General features: G+C 51.0%; 7 protein-coding genes across 7 annotated transcripts; 5 read left to right on the forward strand and 2 right to left on the reverse strand.

The window, feature by feature from the left end:
- The first annotated feature begins 330 nt into the window (after positions 1-330).
- On the forward strand, positions 331-1,059 carry CONPUDRAFT_147614 (uncharacterized protein). Its single transcript, XM_007776997.1, has 6 exons — positions 331-386; positions 436-527; positions 578-694; positions 751-856; positions 910-935; positions 986-1,059. The coding sequence occupies exons 1-4, from the start codon at positions 362-364 to the stop codon at positions 778-780; spliced, it is 264 nt and encodes an 87-aa protein (XP_007775187.1). The 5' UTR covers positions 331-361; the 3' UTR covers positions 781-856; positions 910-935; positions 986-1,059.
- Positions 1,060-2,473: 1,414 nt separating this feature from the next.
- CONPUDRAFT_67063 (MFS general substrate transporter) lies at positions 2,474-4,242 on the forward strand (the record flags this gene model as incomplete). The annotated part of the gene is made up of 12 exons (XM_007776921.1): positions 2,474-2,541; positions 2,600-2,666; positions 2,719-2,876; positions 2,926-3,092; positions 3,142-3,223; positions 3,287-3,433; positions 3,483-3,517; positions 3,569-3,630; positions 3,682-3,748; positions 3,814-3,927; positions 3,979-4,036; positions 4,092-4,242. 12 exons carry the CDS (start codon positions 2,474-2,476, stop codon positions 4,240-4,242), a joined length of 1,176 nt encoding a protein of 391 aa, XP_007775111.1.
- Positions 4,243-4,771: 529 nt separating this feature from the next.
- On the reverse strand, positions 4,772-6,539 carry CONPUDRAFT_132769 (FMN-linked oxidoreductase; the record flags this gene model as incomplete). The annotated part of the gene is made up of 5 exons (XM_007776998.1): positions 6,368-6,539; positions 5,778-6,313; positions 5,277-5,718; positions 4,960-5,225; positions 4,772-4,909 (listed from the first exon to the last, which is right to left on the reverse strand). Exons 2-5 carry the CDS (start codon positions 6,045-6,047, stop codon positions 4,772-4,774), a joined length of 1,116 nt encoding a protein of 371 aa, XP_007775188.1. The 5' UTR covers positions 6,048-6,313; positions 6,368-6,539.
- A 602-nt stretch (positions 6,540-7,141) lies between these two features.
- Positions 7,142-7,942, forward strand: CONPUDRAFT_85748 (uncharacterized protein). Its single transcript, XM_007776999.1, has 3 exons — positions 7,142-7,392; positions 7,456-7,815; positions 7,876-7,942. The coding sequence occupies exons 1-2, from the start codon at positions 7,296-7,298 to the stop codon at positions 7,557-7,559; spliced, it is 201 nt and encodes a 66-aa protein (XP_007775189.1). The 5' UTR covers positions 7,142-7,295; the 3' UTR covers positions 7,560-7,815; positions 7,876-7,942.
- A 650-nt stretch (positions 7,943-8,592) lies between these two features.
- Positions 8,593-16,896, reverse strand: pks1 (ketoacyl-synt-domain-containing protein; the record flags this gene model as incomplete). Its single annotated transcript, XM_007777000.1, has 13 exons — positions 16,585-16,896; positions 16,211-16,529; positions 15,971-16,155; positions 14,654-15,915; positions 12,015-14,599; positions 11,525-11,964; positions 11,424-11,469; positions 10,430-10,551; positions 9,756-10,377; positions 9,367-9,704; positions 8,912-9,310; positions 8,753-8,852; positions 8,593-8,696 (listed from the first exon to the last, which is right to left on the reverse strand). The coding sequence occupies exons 1-13, from the start codon at positions 16,711-16,713 to the stop codon at positions 8,593-8,595; spliced, it is 6,651 nt and encodes a 2,216-aa protein (XP_007775190.1). The 5' UTR covers positions 16,714-16,896.
- Positions 16,897-17,585: 689 nt separating this feature from the next.
- On the forward strand, positions 17,586-18,683 carry CONPUDRAFT_113118 (uncharacterized protein). The gene is made up of 2 exons (XM_007777001.1): positions 17,586-17,862; positions 17,925-18,683. Exons 1-2 carry the CDS (start codon positions 17,774-17,776, stop codon positions 18,631-18,633), a joined length of 798 nt encoding a protein of 265 aa, XP_007775191.1. The 5' UTR covers positions 17,586-17,773; the 3' UTR covers positions 18,634-18,683.
- Positions 18,684-19,282: 599 nt separating this feature from the next.
- Positions 19,283-19,616, forward strand: CONPUDRAFT_169952 (uncharacterized protein; the record flags this gene model as incomplete). Its single annotated transcript, XM_007777002.1, has 2 exons — positions 19,283-19,437; positions 19,541-19,616. Coding segments are annotated over exons 1-2 (168 nt in total), but the record flags the coding sequence as incomplete, so codon positions are not given.
- Positions 19,617-19,907: the final 291 nt, after the last annotated feature.

Consider the following 19,907-nt stretch of genomic DNA (forward strand, 5'->3'; position numbering starts at 1 on the left):
CTTGCAGTCGGAGCTCCTCAGACGACACTATCTGATCAAATGGTAGGTGCTATCATTTTCGTATCCTTGATATAGTTTGAAGTTTTTTTCAGTAAGAATAGGGCAATATTACCACTCTGCGTAGTATTTGATGACTATTAGATGTCAGAACATTCTATGGGCGGAGATAGTATGGTATTTTGTGGTGGATACCACGGGCAACAGTGAGCGTCCTTCAGCCATATAAAGGGTGTGACTCAGGAGTAGCTTTGTATCAGTGCTAACCGTGATCCGCGTGTTCATGATCTGGGATCGCAATCGCGGAGTCTTGCGTCTGTTGCTTCTAGGATCATCTTTAGCGTGCCTAAGTGGTGTTTCATTTATGATAGCTGCCAGCAAGTTCATGAGTGGGATCATCATCAAAGATGCGGGATACGATATACTGATATACGTCAGGTATCAACGTTCAATGGACTACGCAGCAATATTGGAAGGCTTGCATTTTATCCAAAGGCAGTATCTACTTTGCTGGTGTATATGTTTCTCAGGTATGTAATCAACGGAGCTGACCATACTACGGTGCTAATGATATAGCCAGGCTTCATTTGAGGTTTATGCATTAATTCTTGCTTTGTGCAATGTTGCAGACATCCCACGAACGCTGGATCAGCCTCTCACTCAGATGCTGACTGGACATGGAGTTCCGCTCATGACAGTGAGCACATACTTCAGCGCCTACGGTTGTGCTTCTCATGATATCACCATGAATAGGTCATTTTTGGTGCGGCCCCTAACATATGAGAGAAACCAAAACTAACATTTTCGACGCTATGAAGCGTTCAGAGTTGTTGATATAATTCTCGTCTTCACAGGGACTGTAAGTCAATGACTGCCTCCGAGATCTCTGAGACGACGCTTACCTTATGCTAGGATACCACATCTGAATTTGGAATAACGTGAGTATCGGAACATAACCGTTCAGTCCTGTAAACTGACTGTGACCCAGATTCTCCGCTCCCCTCATAGCTATGTTGAACGCCCGACTTTTTCTCAAGCTCTGTCATTCATACCAGACGCGCCAGATGTTGATTGAACACGAGCTAGACTCAGAAATAGAGGTTAGTCACTCGAAATGATTTTCTCCTGGACGGGTTTATACTCGCTAATCTTGTATCCGAAGAATGTTTTCTGAGCATAAAAACTTGATATTGGGAGCTCACAGTACAAAGCAGTACACTCCAGGAGTCGGGTTACTACATAGTTTCACTGGTATGCGTGAACTGATTTATGGGTGTATATCGGTATGCATACCGCACCGGCAGTTTTCAACTCTGTAGACCTTAAGCTTGTGTCGTCCACGCCTCTCCAATCGTCAACTAACTGTTAAATGTATTGTATAAAGTATGCCGTCGATCACCCAATATTATGGGCGATGATATTTTCATGTGTGCTCATTATGGCTCGTATTGCGTGCTGAGGAGAAATCAGCGCTATTACCATGGGTGTATATTGGCATATACAAGCGCCTGTGCGGGCGATCTTGTTCAACGAGACGAAATGCAACATTTGGCATACACATACGTACAGGACTACACCTTACTCAGTACCAGGTCAGTGGCTCATGTGAGAATCTCATCAATTTTGCTCATCGCACATCGTTTCAACGCTTAGTCTTGGGGGGTACAAAATATTCATGCCGGAGGTGCATCTCGATAAAGGTTGATGCCGGTAAGCGAGGATAAAAGACGTACATCTCTCAAAACCTAAGTCGCCGTTGCTCCTCATGCCAAAACCCATTAGCAATGTACTCTTGGTGGGTGGGTGTGGAGGAAGCTGTACATATCATGCGATTTGATGTTTCACCGTGCAGTTGTGAATATACGCCCCAATCTCATCACAATTTGATTGCGGTAGGCATAGAAGGCGCAGTTGATGTCGGCGTTTATTTGGATAGGCGAAGGATTCTTCCGCACCCGTTTAGACATTGCCGTGCCAGCTTTCAAATGAGAACAAATGTTCTAATCACGTTCTGCTAGTTCAGCTTTGGTAACTCTCATCAATCTGTTGCTGCGCAGTGGAGCATTTGAACCACTTTGGCAGATTTAGCACCTTCATTTACAAGTTGAACGTTCAACAATGGCTGCGACGTCGGCATGTCTCTGTATGAGGTTTTGCTGGATTCGTCAAACCGCGGTGTCTGAACATACTAGGTCTGTGGTGACAAATACCCCAGCTCTGTGGGAGAACTATTGTCATTCCAATGTGATCGGACCCGTGTCCGTGGCATCATTTTTCTTACGCTAGATGGATAATGCACTTGCCCTTCCGGCCACAAATGAGGCTCTGTCTGGGTGGGTGGTCAATGCTTTAAGTGTAGCGTCCATTATTCCGGACACTATTCATCATGTCTATCATCTCTCAGCCGCCGTCGAGCGACATTGAGTTAGTCGCAAAACAAGGGGTGGATACTGTTAGCACTACCACAACGAAGACAATGGCTGTTGAGAGCCCAAACCTGCCCCCTGAAGGTGGACTCACCGGATGGTTGACAGTATTAGGCGGGTAAGCACTGGTCTGCATCCTCATCCTGTATTGAACGCAAATGCTGACCCACATATAGTTTCTTTATTACGTTCTGTAGCTTTGGTACGGCGCAGTCTTTCGGCGTGTATCAGGACTACTATGCGGTGAGTAATAAAGGCCATTGTTATTAGCAGCAAGAGGCTAAGATATCTTCAGCAAACCCTATTACCGAACTACTCATTATCCGACATTAGCTGGATTGGTTCTGCCCAATTATTCTTCTTGTTTTTTACCGGTCTTCCTGCCGGAAAGCTCTTTGATACAGGGCACTTCCGCGAGTGCCTAGTGTTTGGATGTCTCCTATTTGTCTTTTCGTGAGTTTTGGGTGTACCTTAGAATCAACGACCTAAAATGTTTCCACAGGACGTTCATGCTCTCCCTCGTCCAACAATCACAGTATTACCAAGTCTTCTTAGCTCAAGCCATGGGTACTGGAATTGCAAGCGGGTTTATGTTTGCACCAGCATTGAGTGTGGTTTCCCACTACTTTACTCGCAGGCGCTCCCTAGCCATGGGGATTGTGATGTCAGGTATTATGTATAGTCTATGTGGCGTAAAATGTTACTAAACCCTCTTTAGGGTCATGTTTGGGGGCAATCATATACCCGATCATGCTTAACAACCTCTTCAATGGAAAAGTTGGCTTTGCATGGGGTGTGAGGTAAGTGAGGTGTTGGTACACTATCATTTTAAACCGGTTTGTAAATTCGAATGAGCGGTTTAGGGCGACCGCTTTCATGGATATTGGTCTATTAGCATTTGCAAACGTGATCATGAAAGCAAAGCCGAAGTCTAGTAAACGGCCGGGGCTGGAGCAGGATGGTTTTGGAGCCATCATGCGCGATGTGCCTTATTGGTTGAACACATTGGGGTACCTACTGTCACTGCTACCAGTCATTCAATACTAAAAGGACTTACAGCTGCGGCTGTATGTTCATTGGTGTTTTTGTTCCAGGTGAGATTCTGGCGCCATTGGACTAAAACATTCAATGACCAAAATCTATAGTATTTTACATTCAGCTGTTTACTCAAATGCACGGTCTTTCTCCAAGTTTATCATTTTACACTGTATGATTGCAATCATTCGACGAAGCACCAATCTGATGCAGACACCATCAGATATCCATCTTGAATGCTGCTTCGTTGTTTGGCCGAATACTCCCAAATTTTGTTGCGGACATGTATGGTGTACTAAACGGTACGATCATGAAGGGATACTTGAAACGTCTATGGAATACTTACATGCCCCAGTCCTTATTGTGTGCACAGCATTGACAGGTGCATTGACATTTGTGATGCTTGCAGCAACAACTGTCGCGGGCGCAGTTGTTTTCACTTTGCTCTACGGATTCTTCTCTGGTTCAAGTAGGCCATAGGTTGTCGTACTTCAGTACCATCATCTGACACTACATTTAGGCATCTCCCTCGCGACCCCAGCAGCAGCCAGCTTCAGTAAGAGTTTGGGCGAAGTTGGGTTGGTATTTTGCGCGTGTTATGCGCATGATGAGCTCATGTGGTCCAATCTCTAGTGTTAGAATTGGGTTAGGAACACTAGTTGCAGGAGTTGCATCCCTCATAGGCCCTCCGATAGCAGGCGCGTTGGTTCAAAGTCATGGCTCATATCAATGGTACCGTCCAGTTGTGTTTGCTGCGGTTAGTTGTGTTTTATTAGTGTGCTAGGTGGTGTCATTATTGATCGGTGATATTAGGTGATGATCCTTGCAGGCTCAGCGCTTCAGACGATAGCCCGCGCAGTAAGGAAAACTAAATAAAAGGTTACATAGCATATCAATGTTACATTGTCGTGGTACCTCTCACAGTTCATTTGTTGTCCGCTGTTTACCGTATTACTCGCGTCGCTGCATTTGATTAAGCCTTGTGTGAAATGGGTCGCATGCTCGCACTTCGCTGTCTTCATTTGCTCTTCTCGGGAGTCAGAAGGGCTATAGTGTGTTAGCGGCACACTAATTTGCTATCGAGCCAATTAACCGTGATGTCCCCCCGCTAGCTATTCCCTTCATCTTCTTACATTGTGACAGCTACCATAGCTACTCGTCTACATAACGCTAGGCGTAGTCTTCAATCGCTTCAGTAACATTACACTCAACATTTGCTGAGTTGATTATCAACACATGCTCTTCTTCCTCAACCGTATAAAATTATCAACTTTCTCTAATGCAAAACCTATGAGTCACAAATTCGTATGTGACTATACCGCTTCAACTAAAGAGTCTGCAAAATCCCAATCTGTGTACCCGTCAGGGGTGTGATTTCCTACTAGGTAATACTTAGATCTCGTTGCTTGGGTCATTGGGAGGTTCTCTCGCAGACGACGTGGGAGGTCGGGCTAAGGTGCAACAATTTAGTGAGCATCGCGAATATAGTCAATTCACTCACATTTGCAAGATATGATCTCCCAAACGCTATCAGCACATTGCTCTCTTCAGCCGTCTTCAGGGCACGCTCCCTCGTGTACCCTCCGGAAGTGATGTAGGGGCTCTCACCCCATATCTTCCGAATGAAATCGTTTGAACCATTAGTCGATTCAACAACTTCATCACCACCGACTCCAGGTTCAATGACAGACAAGTAAGCAATGTTACGTTTCCGAATCTCCGTAACATAATAGGAGAATGTTGGAACGGGATCCGTCATTCTCATGTCTAGAGAATATCATCAGATAGGCCAAGTAGTCAGGGTCTCGATGTATATACCTCGAAATTCGCTCCATGGGCTTATTCGAACGCCCGTCTTTGATGCGCCAATAGTTTCTATAACCGCGTCGAGGATCTCAAGGCCAAACCTCGCACGGTTTTCAATGCTTCCTCCGTACGCGTCCTCTCGGGTATTACTAACGTCTTGAAGAAACTGGTCGATAAGGTACCCGTTTGCGCTGTGAACCTCGACGCCATCAAACCCGGCCTTGATAGCATTCTTGGCGGCAGTGGCGAACATTTGCACGTACGCCTTGATCTCAGGGATGGTCACCGGGCGAGGATCCGCATGCCCCTGTTGAGCGTTCTCTTTCAGCGGTATATTGGCAGCGCCAACGAGCTCGTGTCCTTCCATTGCAAGAATCTGTGGCATAGCTGCGCGACCGAGAGCCCAAATTTGAAGGTAGATGAACGAGCGCTTGGCGTGGACAGCATTGGTGACCTAAACAATCACCACTCTGTAAACATATACCGGACATGATAGATTTGGACTCGACAAACCTCCTTCCAACCTTCAATCTGTGCATCGGTATAGATGCCAGGGATGTTGGGATATCCGGACGCTGGTCCACTAATAAACGTTGCCTCGGTGATAAGCAGAGTTCCGGGCTCACTAGCACGCTGTGCATAGTATAAAGCGGCAAGGGGGCCAGGAACGTGATCGTTGTACCCACGGACGCGAGTGAGAGGCGCTAGGACGACACGATGCTGAACGACGACTTCTCCGACTCGGATTGGCTGAAAGAGCGCAGACTTTGTTTCGGAGGGCATTGATCAATAGAAATTGGCAAAGTCGACGGGCTTGGGAGGGGTTGGTTTGGGACAACAGTCGACCACGCTATCATATGTATAAATGCTCCAGGATATTGAAGCATTTTATATGGTATTCTTGGATTATATCTTAACCAGCGGTCATTCACTTGCATCTGGTTCCCGGTAACACCCTTTGAGGGCAAGACGAGGGCGAGGTGGAGCAGCCCCAGATTGATGCTATGGCATAGATGCCTTGAAGCCCCAAGTCCCGATATCGGACAATGCTGTAACACTCGGATATACTTCAACCGACGGCTGTATGCGTAAATTCTGCTCACATTAAAAACCAACAGTGGAGCATCACTCTGTAATGGAAAGCCGTTGGTCATATAGCCCATGGCGGTGTCAATTTACCATGGCCGACCCCGCGCCTCCGGACTCCTGCCATACCCCGCGCTAAGTGAACGGGAGCGTGAACCTGAATTGGACCGGTGGTGATAGATTGAAATTGCTCGCACTAGTACCTGTTAGGATGGTGTACGCCCTCGTGTTTGGTAACTTAGCAAGTGCGGCAACACAAGGACATATCTTACTTCGGATATATAGCCCCCGAGTACAAGGAAACATCCATTTGAACGGAAAGTTTCTTAGTGTCTGGACAACATCAAATGTGCGAAGATCGCGCTAGCAAGTATGATTATGCTTTCGTATACCTTCCGTCTCCAATACTGCCTTCGAACTTCGGCTACTTGATCATTGGATCCAGTACAGGAACATCGGACATCAGCGGACATCCCACTACGACGCTATACGTCCCGTGCCAGGATTGAACCCTCATTTCGCCGTGCCCTCGAAAACAGCGTGTTCGTACCACTCCATCGTAAACTCAGCCTGACGAGTGCGATCTCAATATTCTAGTCGTTGACATCGACGTGAATCCGCTTCGGAAGTAACGTACCTGCTGAAGTGTAAAGGCGCTTGCTGATGAGGTATACAGTCATGCCTCAAGTCAATGCCCACGGGTGTGTCTGTATGTATGAAGCGAAAGTTTCCTCAACGTCTGGGATGGGTCAGCTGAGTCCGCTGCGAAGAAGGAACTACATACGAACAAATGATCGCTACCTCTCCTTCTTCATGCCCCTGTTTTGATGTCTGAAGGAACCCGAACCCCGATAGCGCAGGCTTGTTTATGTATAGATAGGACGGGCAGGCGAACGTTGTGCATGTGACTCGAGGGCTTCGTAGCTGTTGCGTTGACATTAGAACATGTACGACGTGGAGCCAGAGGAATGGCACTTCTCCACAGCAACACTGGACGCAGTGGGCACAGAGATGAGTCAGAATCTTCGTCAAGCGAGCGCACCTGATGTGGGTACAGACGCCGTTAGCTGCTGGACACACAGCTCAAAAGGTAAACGGACGCAACTCATAAGTCTTATTCCACGACTCATAGCACTCGCGATCCGCCTTGTCACCAAAATGCTCGAGGGGTGGGCCGACACTAAGAGATACATAGGCGAGGAACGCTGAACCCTGCTTGGGCGGTCCGTTCCGTCAATAGTCCTGTCCGTGTAGCGATGGTATTGACCGAAGTGCTTTCGTCGCTAATAACGTGCGTGCACGAACATGGCGTCCGCCTTGGTGGAGATGACCGCAGCGGAACCCGGGCTGCCGCCATTGTACTCATTGAGCTCGCATGCGAGGGTGTGCTCTCCTGCACGGAGCGCCGTCGATCAGAGGCGGTGGCTGTTTCTAATTCTGGCAGCCTCGTTATCTTTGAGTCCCTCTGTTTGGTGGTTGGGTAAGCTTACACGATTAGAAGCTGCGATACAGACTGGCAATGTACTTGAGTGTGCATCTTTGGCAGGCTCGGCGGGCCCGAGAGTTATTGCCGCCCGTGTCTTCGATAAAGACGTGCGTTGAGTGGGGGGTCTAGGGAAGCTTATGCGAGAAGATATACTAGTAGCGTGGTTGTTTCAACGGAAACCGTGCGAGCCCTGCCCCATAGGTGCGGCGGCGTTTTGGAGTCAGCGCCAAATCAAGCGAGACTCACACGCACACGGAGAATACGGGAGGGTGGGGCCGCCCGCCCGCCCGCCCGCCCGCCCGCCACCGCCGCTTGATGTTCAAGTACATGATGTTCATGTACATGAAACGGTAGCCCAGGTGCTAATCAATTGACTCCGGAAACTCAGGTGCTCCAGTACATCAGAGCTAGAGAGGACGATATTCACGACTGTTCGTGATACAGGAAAACGCCTTTGACATGCATGATGCGGATGCTTCGAAAGCTGGGAGCCGTATACGACTCGTCCCACAAGGTGTCATGATACTTCGCAAAATATGCTTGCTTGCACCTCGACCTTATCTTGCTTACCTCCCCGAATCGTCCAAGCAAACAAGCTTGTTTAGGACATACGTCCCAGAAGAACAGATAGGCTAAAACACGATCTCAATGGGACTAGAATAATTCATTCATCACGATAATCAATGCAGTTTCCAGAACTACCTAAGTTACAACCATGGTCATTCACTCAATCTATTGCATTGCAGTCTACTTCGTCTAGGACGCGTATCTCTGCGTGATGTTGTCAGCGATCTTCTCAGCCAGTGCGTAGGCGATGGCCTGGGTGTTAGCTGATATTGGCGTAGGCAAAATACTAGTATCTAGTATACCCATAGCATGATGAGCTCATATTTATTCAGTGGGAGCAGCCTCTTACCGACAACACGCAATTGGCTCACGCCATAGACCTCGCCACTTGAGTTTGTGACAGGGAGAACTTCTTGGCAGTCTGACGCGGCCATGGCGCAAGTACCACACTACGGGTGTCGGTGATTTAGTTAGTATGTTAACCGGCAAGGAAGCAGAGTTTGCGCACATAATGGAATACAGTATGGCAGTTCTTGCGGATCTTGAGCGTGATGCGCTCGTCGCTGAACCCATTCACTCCTTCCTGTGGTGCTACCTCCTGATCGATTTTGTCCCTCCATACGGGGCCAGATGCTACTTTCTCTGCAAAAAGCGCAGCATATTTAATAACTGCTTTGTCCGTATCGGTACTGAGCCAATTAGGGTCAACAACAGCATCCCGCGTTGGATCGCGAGAGACGATGCGAACAGAGCCACGCGAGGTCGGTGTCGCGACGATGGGCTGAATGGAGAAGTATGCCTTATTATCAGTGGGATTGGGGTTCAGTACGTAGCCATGAAGATGAAGAAATTGGGCATGAGGGATATTGGGAGAGAGGAGGTGCGCGCGGGCTTTCTCCGACAACATCTGGATGGGTTCGCATCGAAATAAGCACTACGACCGTGGGAGATTGGGCTGCTTACCTCATCACGCTTGACCACCTCCTCGATTTCGTGTCGAAAGTTTTTCCAGATGCCCCACTCATACGGTACCCCACATAGCATCCCAGTTCCATCCTTCTCGTAAGCGTCTATCTCTGCTTTCAGTCGCCCGGGGTTTGACAACTCATCAACTGTGTCTCCACGGTGCTCGTCCTTAAGACGCCACCGAAGGAACACCTGAAAATGGTCCCACATATTTTCGCCAACCCCGGGCAAGTCATGGATTACCGGGATTCCAAGGCTTTCTAACAGAGGTCGAGGCCCTATCCCTGATCTCTGAAGGATAGCAGGGGACTGGACTGCTCCAGCGCAAAGAATGACTAACAGAAATAATAAGTCACAGTTGCAGTAATTTGAACCTCGCAGCTCACCTTCTTTTTCAGCTCGGAAAATCTGTCCCGTAGTGGTTTCGGCTCCAATCGCTTTGTGACCCTCGAAAATAACCCGCGCCACTTGTGCACCCTCCCTGATATCAAGGTTCTTTGGTATCGTTGCGACATATGCACGCGAAGTCTGCCGGCCTCCATGCAGAAAACAGTGGCTTATTGCAACCGGTCCAATACCCAATGTGTCCCCGTCGTTGACATCTTCGCTAAACTCCAAACCGGCGTCCTGATATGATTGCAAACTATCCTTTGACCACTTAGATTCCCAAAGAATGGCGTGTTTCGGCTGGATGTGAACCGGCCCTTCGGCTCCGTGCAGCTCGCATCTGATGGTGTGGTTCGTGTTGGCCGGATAGTGGTAAGTTTCTGTCTTCTTGAAATACGGCAAGAGTGCATCAAACTTCCATGAGACATCACCTGTGATATCAGCGATGCGATCGTAGTCAATTGCAGCACCTCGTGTCCAAATTGCCCAGTTGATGTTGCTAGATCCGCCAATGCCCCGACCTGTTGGGAGACTGAACGCCTCCCCTCCGAGTGTAGCTTGAGGCGGGGTAGGATACTGGTGTGTGATATCTTTATTTTCAACAAGTTTGACGGCCATACCCTTGTGGCTGTTAGTTTCGTTGAAAACATCAAATAGCTTCGAATTCACATACCGTCATGTTTACTGTCTTCATTAAGTGTGAGGGCGGCTTGTGGCCTGCTTCCAATACAAGGACCGAATGGGATCCTTTCTCGCTCAGGCGCTTTGCGAGTACAAGACCAGAGGTTCCACCTCCTACAATGACGAAGTCGTATGATTGCATAAGGATAAAGTGGTTGGTCGTCGGAGAAGATGAGCTTGCAATTGTTATTACTTGGCGGGCGTTAAGTACCAAACGGCCAGACGGTGCTGAGAAAAGGGACCTGGAATGTATCCTACTATGCCCCGGAATGGAATACTCTGTCTGATTGCATGCTGGCATTAAGAATATCCAGAACGATACTCGGAGAATGGTTGCGCAGCTTAGCTTTGATCCACCCTTATGAAATTGCGTACCAACGTGCTTGCCAGTAGCCGCGTCAAACGCGTGGACACCAGCGCGCGACTTGTTCGGGAAAAGAGTCCTCTCCAGATACGGCAAGTCCAGGTACTATTCCGCCGTCGAGAATGAATAGGCCGCCGCCAGGTCCCTGAGCGTGAAGCGGAAATGGCTCTTTAGTCACAGTGGATGACTTGGTACCATGCGGGTTATTGATAACCGGGACGGTGTGCTGCTCATGAAGGTTCCGATCAATCTGGAAAGTAGGTATGGCCCCGAGGCTCGTCACTTTAGGCATTGTATCCGGATGCTCGACCCATCTGGTCACATAAGGCGTATTATTGTAAGATAAGTCGAATACAACAGAATCAATGTATGAAGATGATTACTCCGAGTCGCGCTGACTGCTATCACCCGGATCTCTGCTGCTTGATGGGTAGTGCGTGTGGAGAGACTGTTTCAAGGTGAGCGTATAACATGGAGCCAAAAGGTAGAATCAGATAGTGATGAGTGGGATCGATGGCCTCTGGGGACTAGTCTCTCCTAGGCAGACCCTATATCAGAAGATAGTCGTTCTTGATATCAAGATGTCCACAAGATCGTACGCTAGAGAACATTCACTATATACCTTCCATCTCCAAGATAATTGAAATCCGCCTTCCGACTACGTCGACCTGATAACCGTCAGCGCCAACGTCAAAACACCAGGACGCAGTCAACGGCACGTACATTGTTCTGACTGAACGCTTCAAAGTGATTTCCGGGAACATAATCATAACGCACAGGAGCACCCAAGAGCGACTCCCAACCAGCGACTTCAGAACGTAACCCGCCAGGTCGATCGCTGAGCCACGCAGAAATGTCGTTGAGATCTTTGGGATTGAAGCTATCCGAGGAGTGAAGAATGATATGAGGCACAGTGGAACACTGCAAAGCGGCTGGTGTATATTGTGCCAGCAAACCGGAGTTAGCACGAAACTGTGCATTGACAAATGACGTCAGCTCCGGAGCGGCAATACGAGCGGCCACGAAATCTATGACGGACTCCGAGAGAGGGACATGGTGAGTTGGACAAGGCGAGTCAATAAGCAGGATGCCCCGGACAAGATCGTCGTGTACATTCATCTGCCTGGCCATTTCAAATGCTACGACGCCACCAAATGACCAGCCTAGACATCTAATCAGGAGTGGTGTTAAAACGGCTCACAGTTACACGTACCTCCGAGAATGACCGAGCTTGCGAACGCACGCTTGACTTGCGTGAGGTATGACGCCGCCATCTCCTCCAGACTGGACCACGAACTAAGAGTGGAAAATAGCGGATTGGAGATCGCCCAAACATCCCTGCCTAGCGATGGTAAGCGACGGTAGCTTCCGATGAGTCCACTTCCATCGTGAACGAGAATCAGAGGTGCTCTGTCGCTGCCGTGGGCGTCTTGAATGCGCACAAGAGTCGACCTGACGGCGACTGCACCCTCGTAAGGACTACGAGCCTCCGCGCCAACATCAAGCCTACTAGGAGACAATAGTTTGGAATTATCGCGGCCGGCATGGAGATACAAGAGCTGATTGGCGAGCTCGCGAACAGACCTGAACCGAAAGAACGCGTCATGTGGAATTTCCAATTCAAACATCCGCTTCAGCGCCTGCGTAGCCTCGATAGAGCTCATTGAGTCGAGCCCTATAGCCTGGAAATCTGAGTCGTCCGAGAACTCGTCGTCCCTAAGGCCCAAGACATCGGCAATGACTCCCTTGATCGCAGACGTAGAAAATGCGAGTAGCTCTGAGTGAGGGGAGAGCGCTTCGCCGAAGACCAAAGTCGTCGGCGAGGAACCGACACTGGAGATAGAAGTAAGATCGTACTCGGAAGCGGCGCTGCGTAAACCATCAGACTCTGTGGAGTTGCTTCTGAGATAGAGTTGCCGGTGTGGAAAGGAAGCAAGGTCTGCGGGAGAAGAATGTGTTCTACTCGCAGAGAGCTTTGGGCGAGATTTAGCACCCGTCGGGTGATTCGCAGCCAGCTCCAGTCCACGTTTCAGACTCTCGATCCCGACGCGTCGGAACGTGACCGCTTTGAGATGTGCCACGACCGAGCCTGGAGCATCCGATCGAACCGCATATACGTCAAAGGCAAGGATACTCTCAAAGGAAACCCAAGACCCTGAGCAGTATAGGGTATGGGGGTCTGCCAAGCGATCCAATTCTACGGGGACGACGACTGAGCCCACTTCGCAACAGATGTAAGCGTCTTTGATGTCAGCCTGAAGATTCGCAATAAATCCGGCAGTGTGAAGGAGAGCGTCGACGAAAGCGAGGCGAGCGAGGCGAGGCGTTTGACAGGAACTTGGTAGGACAATGTTCGCCGCGCCATGGAACCCGTCAGAGGTGATACGGATGTCGCGAATGCTGCGATACTCGGAGCCGTACTCGACGACACGGGGAAACAGAACGTCGTACACGGTCCGGGCCGAGAAAATGTCCCCTTCGAACTCGACACCTGCTTGCTCGGCGCTCGCCCTGATGCTAGAGAGCTCCTTGGACAACGCGGTAGTTTCTTTGAGGGGCCGGAAAACGACTTCGAGACTCATGTGCACCACTTCTTCGCCCGTGACCTGCGCGACAGACGAAACTGACAGGTTCGAGGCCGCAGTGTCACCTTCCAACTGCGTCCTAACAAGTCTTGAAGAGTGACCTGCTTCTATATCGGCGTAAACGAGCGGCTTGAGAAACTGGACATGACGCAAGACGACCGCATCGTTCGCAACCCCGGTTCCCTGATGGCCCCTAGACGCTTCGACCGCTTCTAGAGCCTGTTCGATATACGTAGATGCGGGATAAAGCGGATAACCAGCGACCTTGTGCCCAACGACAAACGGAGCGAGTTCTGTCAGGGGCGTTTCAAACACAGTCTTGTCCGCGTTAGATTGTACGCAAGATCGAAGGAGAGGATGGTCCTGGACCTGAGGAAGCGTGGTAGGCGTCACCGATGCGGCAGGTTTGTAAGGCGTCCAGAAGTTCTGATACTCGAATGGGTACGTCGGGCCCTCGACAACCTTTGCGTCGCCCAGATCTTCGAAGACGCGACGCCACTTCACGGGCGAGTTCAAGAGGTATAGCTGCGATAGCGAGGACATGAGAGTATCCATGGAATCGCGATTCCGACGCATCGTCGGGAGAAGGACATGATTGGTGCCCTCGGGAAGCGTCGCTTCGATCATGGACAGGCACGATGAACTAGGTCCAATCTCGATCCACGCCGTGCGTCCTGAGGTGATGGTAGAAGCGACGACGGCCTGGGCTGCGTGGTGAAAGTGGACGGGGCGACGACAATGGTCCCAGAAATATGATGAAGTGAACCCCATCCCATCTCCAGCAAGAAGGGCACCAAGCGCGGGAGAAGCCAGAGGATAGCGCGGAGGTCGGAGCGTCAAGCTACTGGTAGCTTCTTCGAACGCCTGCTGAATAGGGTCCATAGCGCTGCTGTGGTATCCGATAGGCAGGTCCAGCAAGGTGCTTCTGAGTCCTTCACCCGAGAGCTGGGCACGAAAAGCGCGAAGCTGAAGCATGGGGCCGGATAGGACGCAGTCGAAAGGACTGTTGACGCAAGCGATTGAGATCGGGGAGTACTGGCTGGACGACAAAAGCATGTCCCGAACGACCTCTTCAGAAACGTTCACGGCGAGCATCCCAGTCACGTTGAGCTCGCACGATGAGGCGATGAGGCGAGCCCGTGTTGCAACGAGAGTAAGCGCGTCTCCAATGCTGATGACGTCGCATACAGCTAGCGCAGCGTATTCACCGAGGCTACGGCATAAATCGTAAGTATAATGTGCGAAAGCCGATAAACGTCGTGTTTACCTGTGACCAAGAACGGCACTGGGAACGACACCCCAGCTAATCCATATCTGCGCAAGAGCGTATTCGAAGGCGACGAGCCCGGTCTGACAACAGTCTGGAGACGTATCGGGTTCTCCCTCTGCGCGACGATGTGACTGCGACAGAAGGAAAGGGAGGATGGAAGAAAATCCTCGAGCGAGCAAGATAGCATCGCACTCGTCGATGGTCCTCCTGAATACTTCCGAGCGTGCGTACATCACAGAGCCCATACCAGCATAGCTGCTTCCCTGACCTGAGAAAACAAAAACGGCTTTGACCTCCAAATCCTCCACGCGACGGGGCACGGCGGAACGCAGAGCCTCGACGACATCGCGATTTGAAGTGGCAGAGACGGCTATACGGCAAGGGTAAGGATGCCGGCGAGCGGTGGCGGTGTATGCAATGTCGACAAAGCGCCGATCGCTAGAGTCGGGAGAGGAGATATATGCAAGCCAACGTTCCCTCAAGAGCTCTAGAGCGTGTTCGTCGCGGGCCGAAATCCCTAACACGACGTGCTCTCCCTCCGCGTTCGACGCCATCTCTACGCCTTGAGACGCACGAGGAACATGTTCCTCGAGAACAAGAGCACCAATCGACCCAGAGGCTCCGAAGTTGTTGAGTACCGCGACGCGTGGCCGATCATCTCGATCTGCATTCCTCTCCCAAGTTGACGCCTCCTTCAAGATCTCTATCCCATCGTTCTCCAACGGGCTGATTTTTGGGTTCAACGTCCGAAGGGAGATCTGCGATGGTACAGTGTCATGCTTGAGCATAAGCAACAGCTTCGCCAACCCGACCGCCCCGGACGCAGCCTCGAGATGACCGATGTTAGCCTTGATGGAGCCTATACGCAGGCGATGAGCGCTTGACCGGTTCGGATCTCCCAGCGCCGCCCTGATGGCGGCCATCTCGGCCACGTCGCCAGCTTGAGTGCCGGTTCCGTGCGCTTCGACAACATCTACGCCATCGGCGTTCAGACCTGCAGCAGCGAGCACGCGGGTGAGGAGCGATGCCTGAGCCTGGGAGTTTGGATGGACGATGGCGTGACTGCTGGAGCCTTGGCCGACGGCAACGGCACGAATGACGCCGAGAATGTTGTCGCGATTGGAGGTCGCGTCAGGAAGGCGCTTCAAGACAAATACGATGCAGCCCTCGGATCGGGAATAGCCAGAGGCGGAAGCGTCGAAGGGCATACATTGACCAGAATGGGAAAGGAAGTGGCCACGATCGAGGCCCAACTGCAACTATAACGCAAAAATCAATCATGAAGAGCGCATGTAGCCAAGTCAAAGAAAATACCTCTGGACTCGAGATGACGTTGACGCCTCCCGCCAAAGCCGCATCACAGTCCCCGAACTGGAGTGCTCGACAAGCCTGGTGAATAGCCACAAGAGAAGAGGAGCACGCTGTGTCGACGACCATAGAAGGCCCTTCAAGTCCCAATACATGCGAGATTCGCCCGCTCAAGAATGCACCAAGGGTTCCTAAGGTCCGTTAGCGCATGTACAGGTATACGTGGCCAGAGAACTCAAGATGTACCCGTGACGTAGTGAAGATCCACGTTGTCTCTCATGTTCGCTGCATGATCGTGCGTTGCGGCACCGATGAAGCAGCCGAAGGCAGCCCCGTCGAACGCCTTTTTGCCGCCTGCCGGATCTGTGGACGGAGGGCAGCCTGCGCTCTCCAAGGCCTCGTATGCAGCATGTAGTAGCAGACGTTGCTGTGGATCCATGGACTGCGCCTCGCGGGGAGATATCCCAAAGAAGCGAGCGTCGAAGGCTCCTGGGTTGTCTAAAAAGTTGCCGGTGCGCGCTTGGAGGGTAGGACACGACGATACGTCAAAGCGACCGGGTGGAATCTGGTTATATGGAGGTAGTCAACGCGAGGATGATACAGAAGCTTGGCCAACGTACGTGACGAAGCGTATTTTCATCGCGCATAAGCAGGTCCCAAAGATCTTGAGGGGTGTTCGCGCCTGGTACGTTCAAGGACATACCAACAATAGCAATTGGCTCTTGAGATGGATTCGAGTTCGAAGGCATGATCCTATAGTAGAGGCGACACAGGATATACTATTGCGTGGGGGAGAAGGAAGACTATGGTGGTCCAATGTTGAACGTTGATATATGCGCTCTGGCGTCTCCTGCTGGAACGTGCGATATATGCGGCAGTCAAGGAATGCAGTCGACTCTTGCAAGACTGGCATTTCGGTTGCTGGCTTGAGCCTTGGTCCGGGTGCTCATGTTCGGGCGAAGAGGCTAACTTGATGCGAAAGATCTAGGAATAAAACCAGGAGATTTTCCCCGGAAGAGTCATCCAAACTTTGATCCGCACTTCTCTAGCTATAGTTTGGCACATCTGCAAGTACGAGTAGGTGATCGGGTTCCTGGAAAGCATGATGGACCGAGAGAATATATGCACCTGAAAAAGAGTTCAGAAATCAATCGAGGGGAAGACACATGCTTTCCGAACTTTTCACGTTCGCCGAACAGAAGAGTTAACTGTTCAAAGCAATTTTGGTTAAAGACAGTTCCAACGGTGCCTTTAGAGTTGAAAAAGGTCTTGATGGAAAGCAAAACAGAACCTCGGGAAGCATTGCTATTCAGTAGACGGTTCCTCCAGAGAGAAAAGAGATGGAGAATCTTTGAAAACATGGTTGAAGGTAAAGAACAAGGAAGCATAGCTGCATCGCAGCTGTTGGAGCCCTGGGCGGAGCCGATGCATGCGGTGCCGCTTCCGGCACCGCGAACGCCTCAGATATTAAAACACCGCGCGGCAAAGGCCGCGAAGTCGCGAACGCATACCCCCCGAAATTCTGCGATGTGCCATTCCTGTCCACGCTTTGAACCACCTACGCTCCCAACAGTCCATTCTCCAGCGCGTTCAACGAGAGCCCAGGTGAAGATTAGAGAATGAAACCGCCACCGGGAAGTGCTTCACCTTTACATTACACCGTGTCTGGCGGGATCACATGAGAAGCGGCGCATCTAAGAGTGGTAACCTGACAACCTCCGGAGTAGGCGGCAGTGCGCACCGAACAAGCACTATGAGCGACACTTCTCTGTATCTCTCTCATCTTCAACCCGTTATCAGCCACTTTCGATGTCGTTGTACAATGATTTGAAGCCTATAACCCTCTACGACATCCCAAGTCAACGAGGCGCATGGTCGCTCAACACCGTTAAGACTCAGTACGTACCGATCTTGCACTTTCACTATGCGATCCTCTGCTTAGATCGATCCCTGCCAACAGCTTCTGCTTAGGCTACAAAGGTCTCCCCTTCAACACCGAATGGGTCGAGTACCCTGACATTGCACCCAAGATGCAACAGCTCGGCGCAGACCCGGTAACTACCGACCCCAACAGACAGGTCAAGTACACCCTCCCTGTCATCTACGACCCCAACCAATCGCGTTTCGTCACGGACTCGTTCAAAATCGCCGAATACCTTGAAGAGACATACCCAGACCCGGAGCGCCCACTCTTCCCGCATGGCAGCGTTGTCCTCGCTGCTGGATTCGAGAACGCCTTCGACTCATGCATCGACGGAGCCCATTATTGGGTCCTGTGCGACGTGCCGAGTATGCTCAACCCACGAAGCGCACAGTATTTTCTCAAGACACGTTCGGAATGGCTCAAGGTCGATAAACTTATCGATATCTCCTCTCCAGGGTCGGAGCAGAGAACGAAGCATGAGAACGTGATGAGGAAGGGGCTAGGCCTGTTTGAAGGGTGGATGAAGAAGAGCAAGGGGAAGTGGATCATGGGCGACACGTTCTCGTTTGCGGACATTGCGATCGCTGCTCAGTTTTTCTGGTATATGCGCGTCATGCCCCCCACCGACTGGGAGAAGATCAACGGATGGCGAGGAGATGGGCTGAAGTGGGAACAAGTGGTGATCGACGTGGCCAACGAGTGTAATGTCAAGCTGGACACGACGCCTCCTACTCCTGCTTCTTGAGCTGATATACCTCTGCTTCATTAGTATGAACGTCAATATTACAACTTTGCTCACTATCATCGGCGTCGGTGAAATCCACTCTCATTCCGAGCTTTTGTGCCCTTTGTTGAACTTGGCACGGTTTTTTTTGGCACCTACGCCTCAGCTTTGAGTCGCGAAGTCGCTTTTAGCCTAACGTGCAAGTGCGTCTGCCTGCGATCATATCACTCTCGAGTCGACATTAATGGGTCAAATATCGCAACCTTGAGCATTGGTCGCGGTTGAATAAGTATAAGTGCCTCCGGCTCGACAGGCTTGGCAACTCACAGTTAAACTCACATTGACAGGCAGCTTCGGAACCTAGTCACGCTCCCCGGTGCCGCTGCGGTAACCGCATCAACGAACTGTCGCTGTCGGTGGCGCCGTTCTCGTGAACCACCCTTGAGAGTGTACTAATATAAAGAGGACAGTACTCTCCGGATCTCGCCTCTCCAGTTCCGGCATACAACGGCATAACATGACTTCTAAGTATGCCAGCATCAAGCCCATCGCATTTTATGACATCCCAAGCAAGAAGGGTACATGGTCGCCTGCCGCTTCCAGGGCTCGATATGTCTTCTACTTCCAGTGCTTTGGCAAAGAGCTGACCGCTTACGCTAACAGTCTCTGCCTCGTTTTCAAACGCGTCCCATTCAAGACCGAATGGATCGAGTACCCCAACATCGCGAAGCGCATGGAGGAACTCGGCGCCCCACCCGCCTCCACTGATCCAAACGCCATCCTGAAGTACACCCTGCCCGTCATCTACGACCCCAACCAAAATTGGTTCGTCACCGATTCGCTCGCCATCGCCGACGAGACGTACCCTGATCCCGAGCACACCCTATTCCCGCACAACTCTAACGTGCTCGCTGTTGCATTCCAACAGGCGCACTGGGACAGCCTCGGCGACGCATGGCGCTGGCCTCCACCGCTCCATCCATTCTCAACGACGCGAGCTTGCCGTACGTCACGGAGACCAGGACAGCGTGGTTCGGCGTACAGAGCGTCGCGGATATCTCGGCCGGCGAGGAGCGCCAGAAGCACGTCGAGAAGATGAAGCAAGGTTTGGGTGTCGCGGAAGGCTGGATGAACAAGAGCAAGGGAAAGTGGGCGACGGGCGACTAGTGTTCGTATGCGGATATTGCGCTGGCGTGCCATTTCTTTTGGTTTTACAAGGTGATGTCGCCCGAGGACTGGCAGATGCTAGGCGGGTGGCATGGAGGGTTCGCCGAAAGGGTCTTGAGGGGCGTTGC

The sequence above is a fragment of the Coniophora puteana genome (genome assembly GCF_000271625.1).
Source record: "Coniophora puteana RWD-64-598 SS2 unplaced genomic scaffold CONPUscaffold_19, whole genome shotgun sequence".
In the NCBI taxonomy this organism is placed as follows: domain Eukaryota; kingdom Fungi; phylum Basidiomycota; class Agaricomycetes; order Boletales; family Coniophoraceae; genus Coniophora; species Coniophora puteana.

What these genes read in the sequence shown, in the direction of transcription:
- CONPUDRAFT_113118 (XM_007777001.1), top strand. Translation starts at nt 17,774, where the DNA reads ATGTCGTTGTACAATGATTTGAAGCCTATAACCCTCTACGACATCCCA. An exon ending in CTCAACACCGTTAAGACTCA is followed by an intron (nt 17,863 to 17,924) that starts GTACGTACCGAT and finishes CCCTGCCAACAG; the next exon opens with CTTCTGCTTAGGCTACAAAG.
- CONPUDRAFT_147614 (XM_007776997.1), top strand. Translation starts at nt 362, where the DNA reads ATGATAGCTGCCAGCAAGTTCATGA. An exon ending in CTGGTGTATATGTTTCTCAG is followed by an intron (nt 528 to 577) that starts GTATGTAATCAA and finishes TGATATAGCCAG; the next exon opens with GCTTCATTTGAGGTTTATGC. An exon ending in ATGGAGTTCCGCTCATGACA is followed by an intron (nt 695 to 750) that starts GTGAGCACATAC and finishes CACCATGAATAG; the next exon opens with GTCATTTTTGGTGCGGCCCC.
- CONPUDRAFT_85748 (XM_007776999.1), top strand. Translation starts at nt 7,296, where the DNA reads ATGTACGACGTGGAGCCAGAGGAATGGCACTTCTCCACAGCAACACTG. An exon ending in TCTTCGTCAAGCGAGCGCAC is followed by an intron (nt 7,393 to 7,455) that starts CTGATGTGGGTA and finishes AACGGACGCAAC; the next exon opens with TCATAAGTCTTATTCCACGA.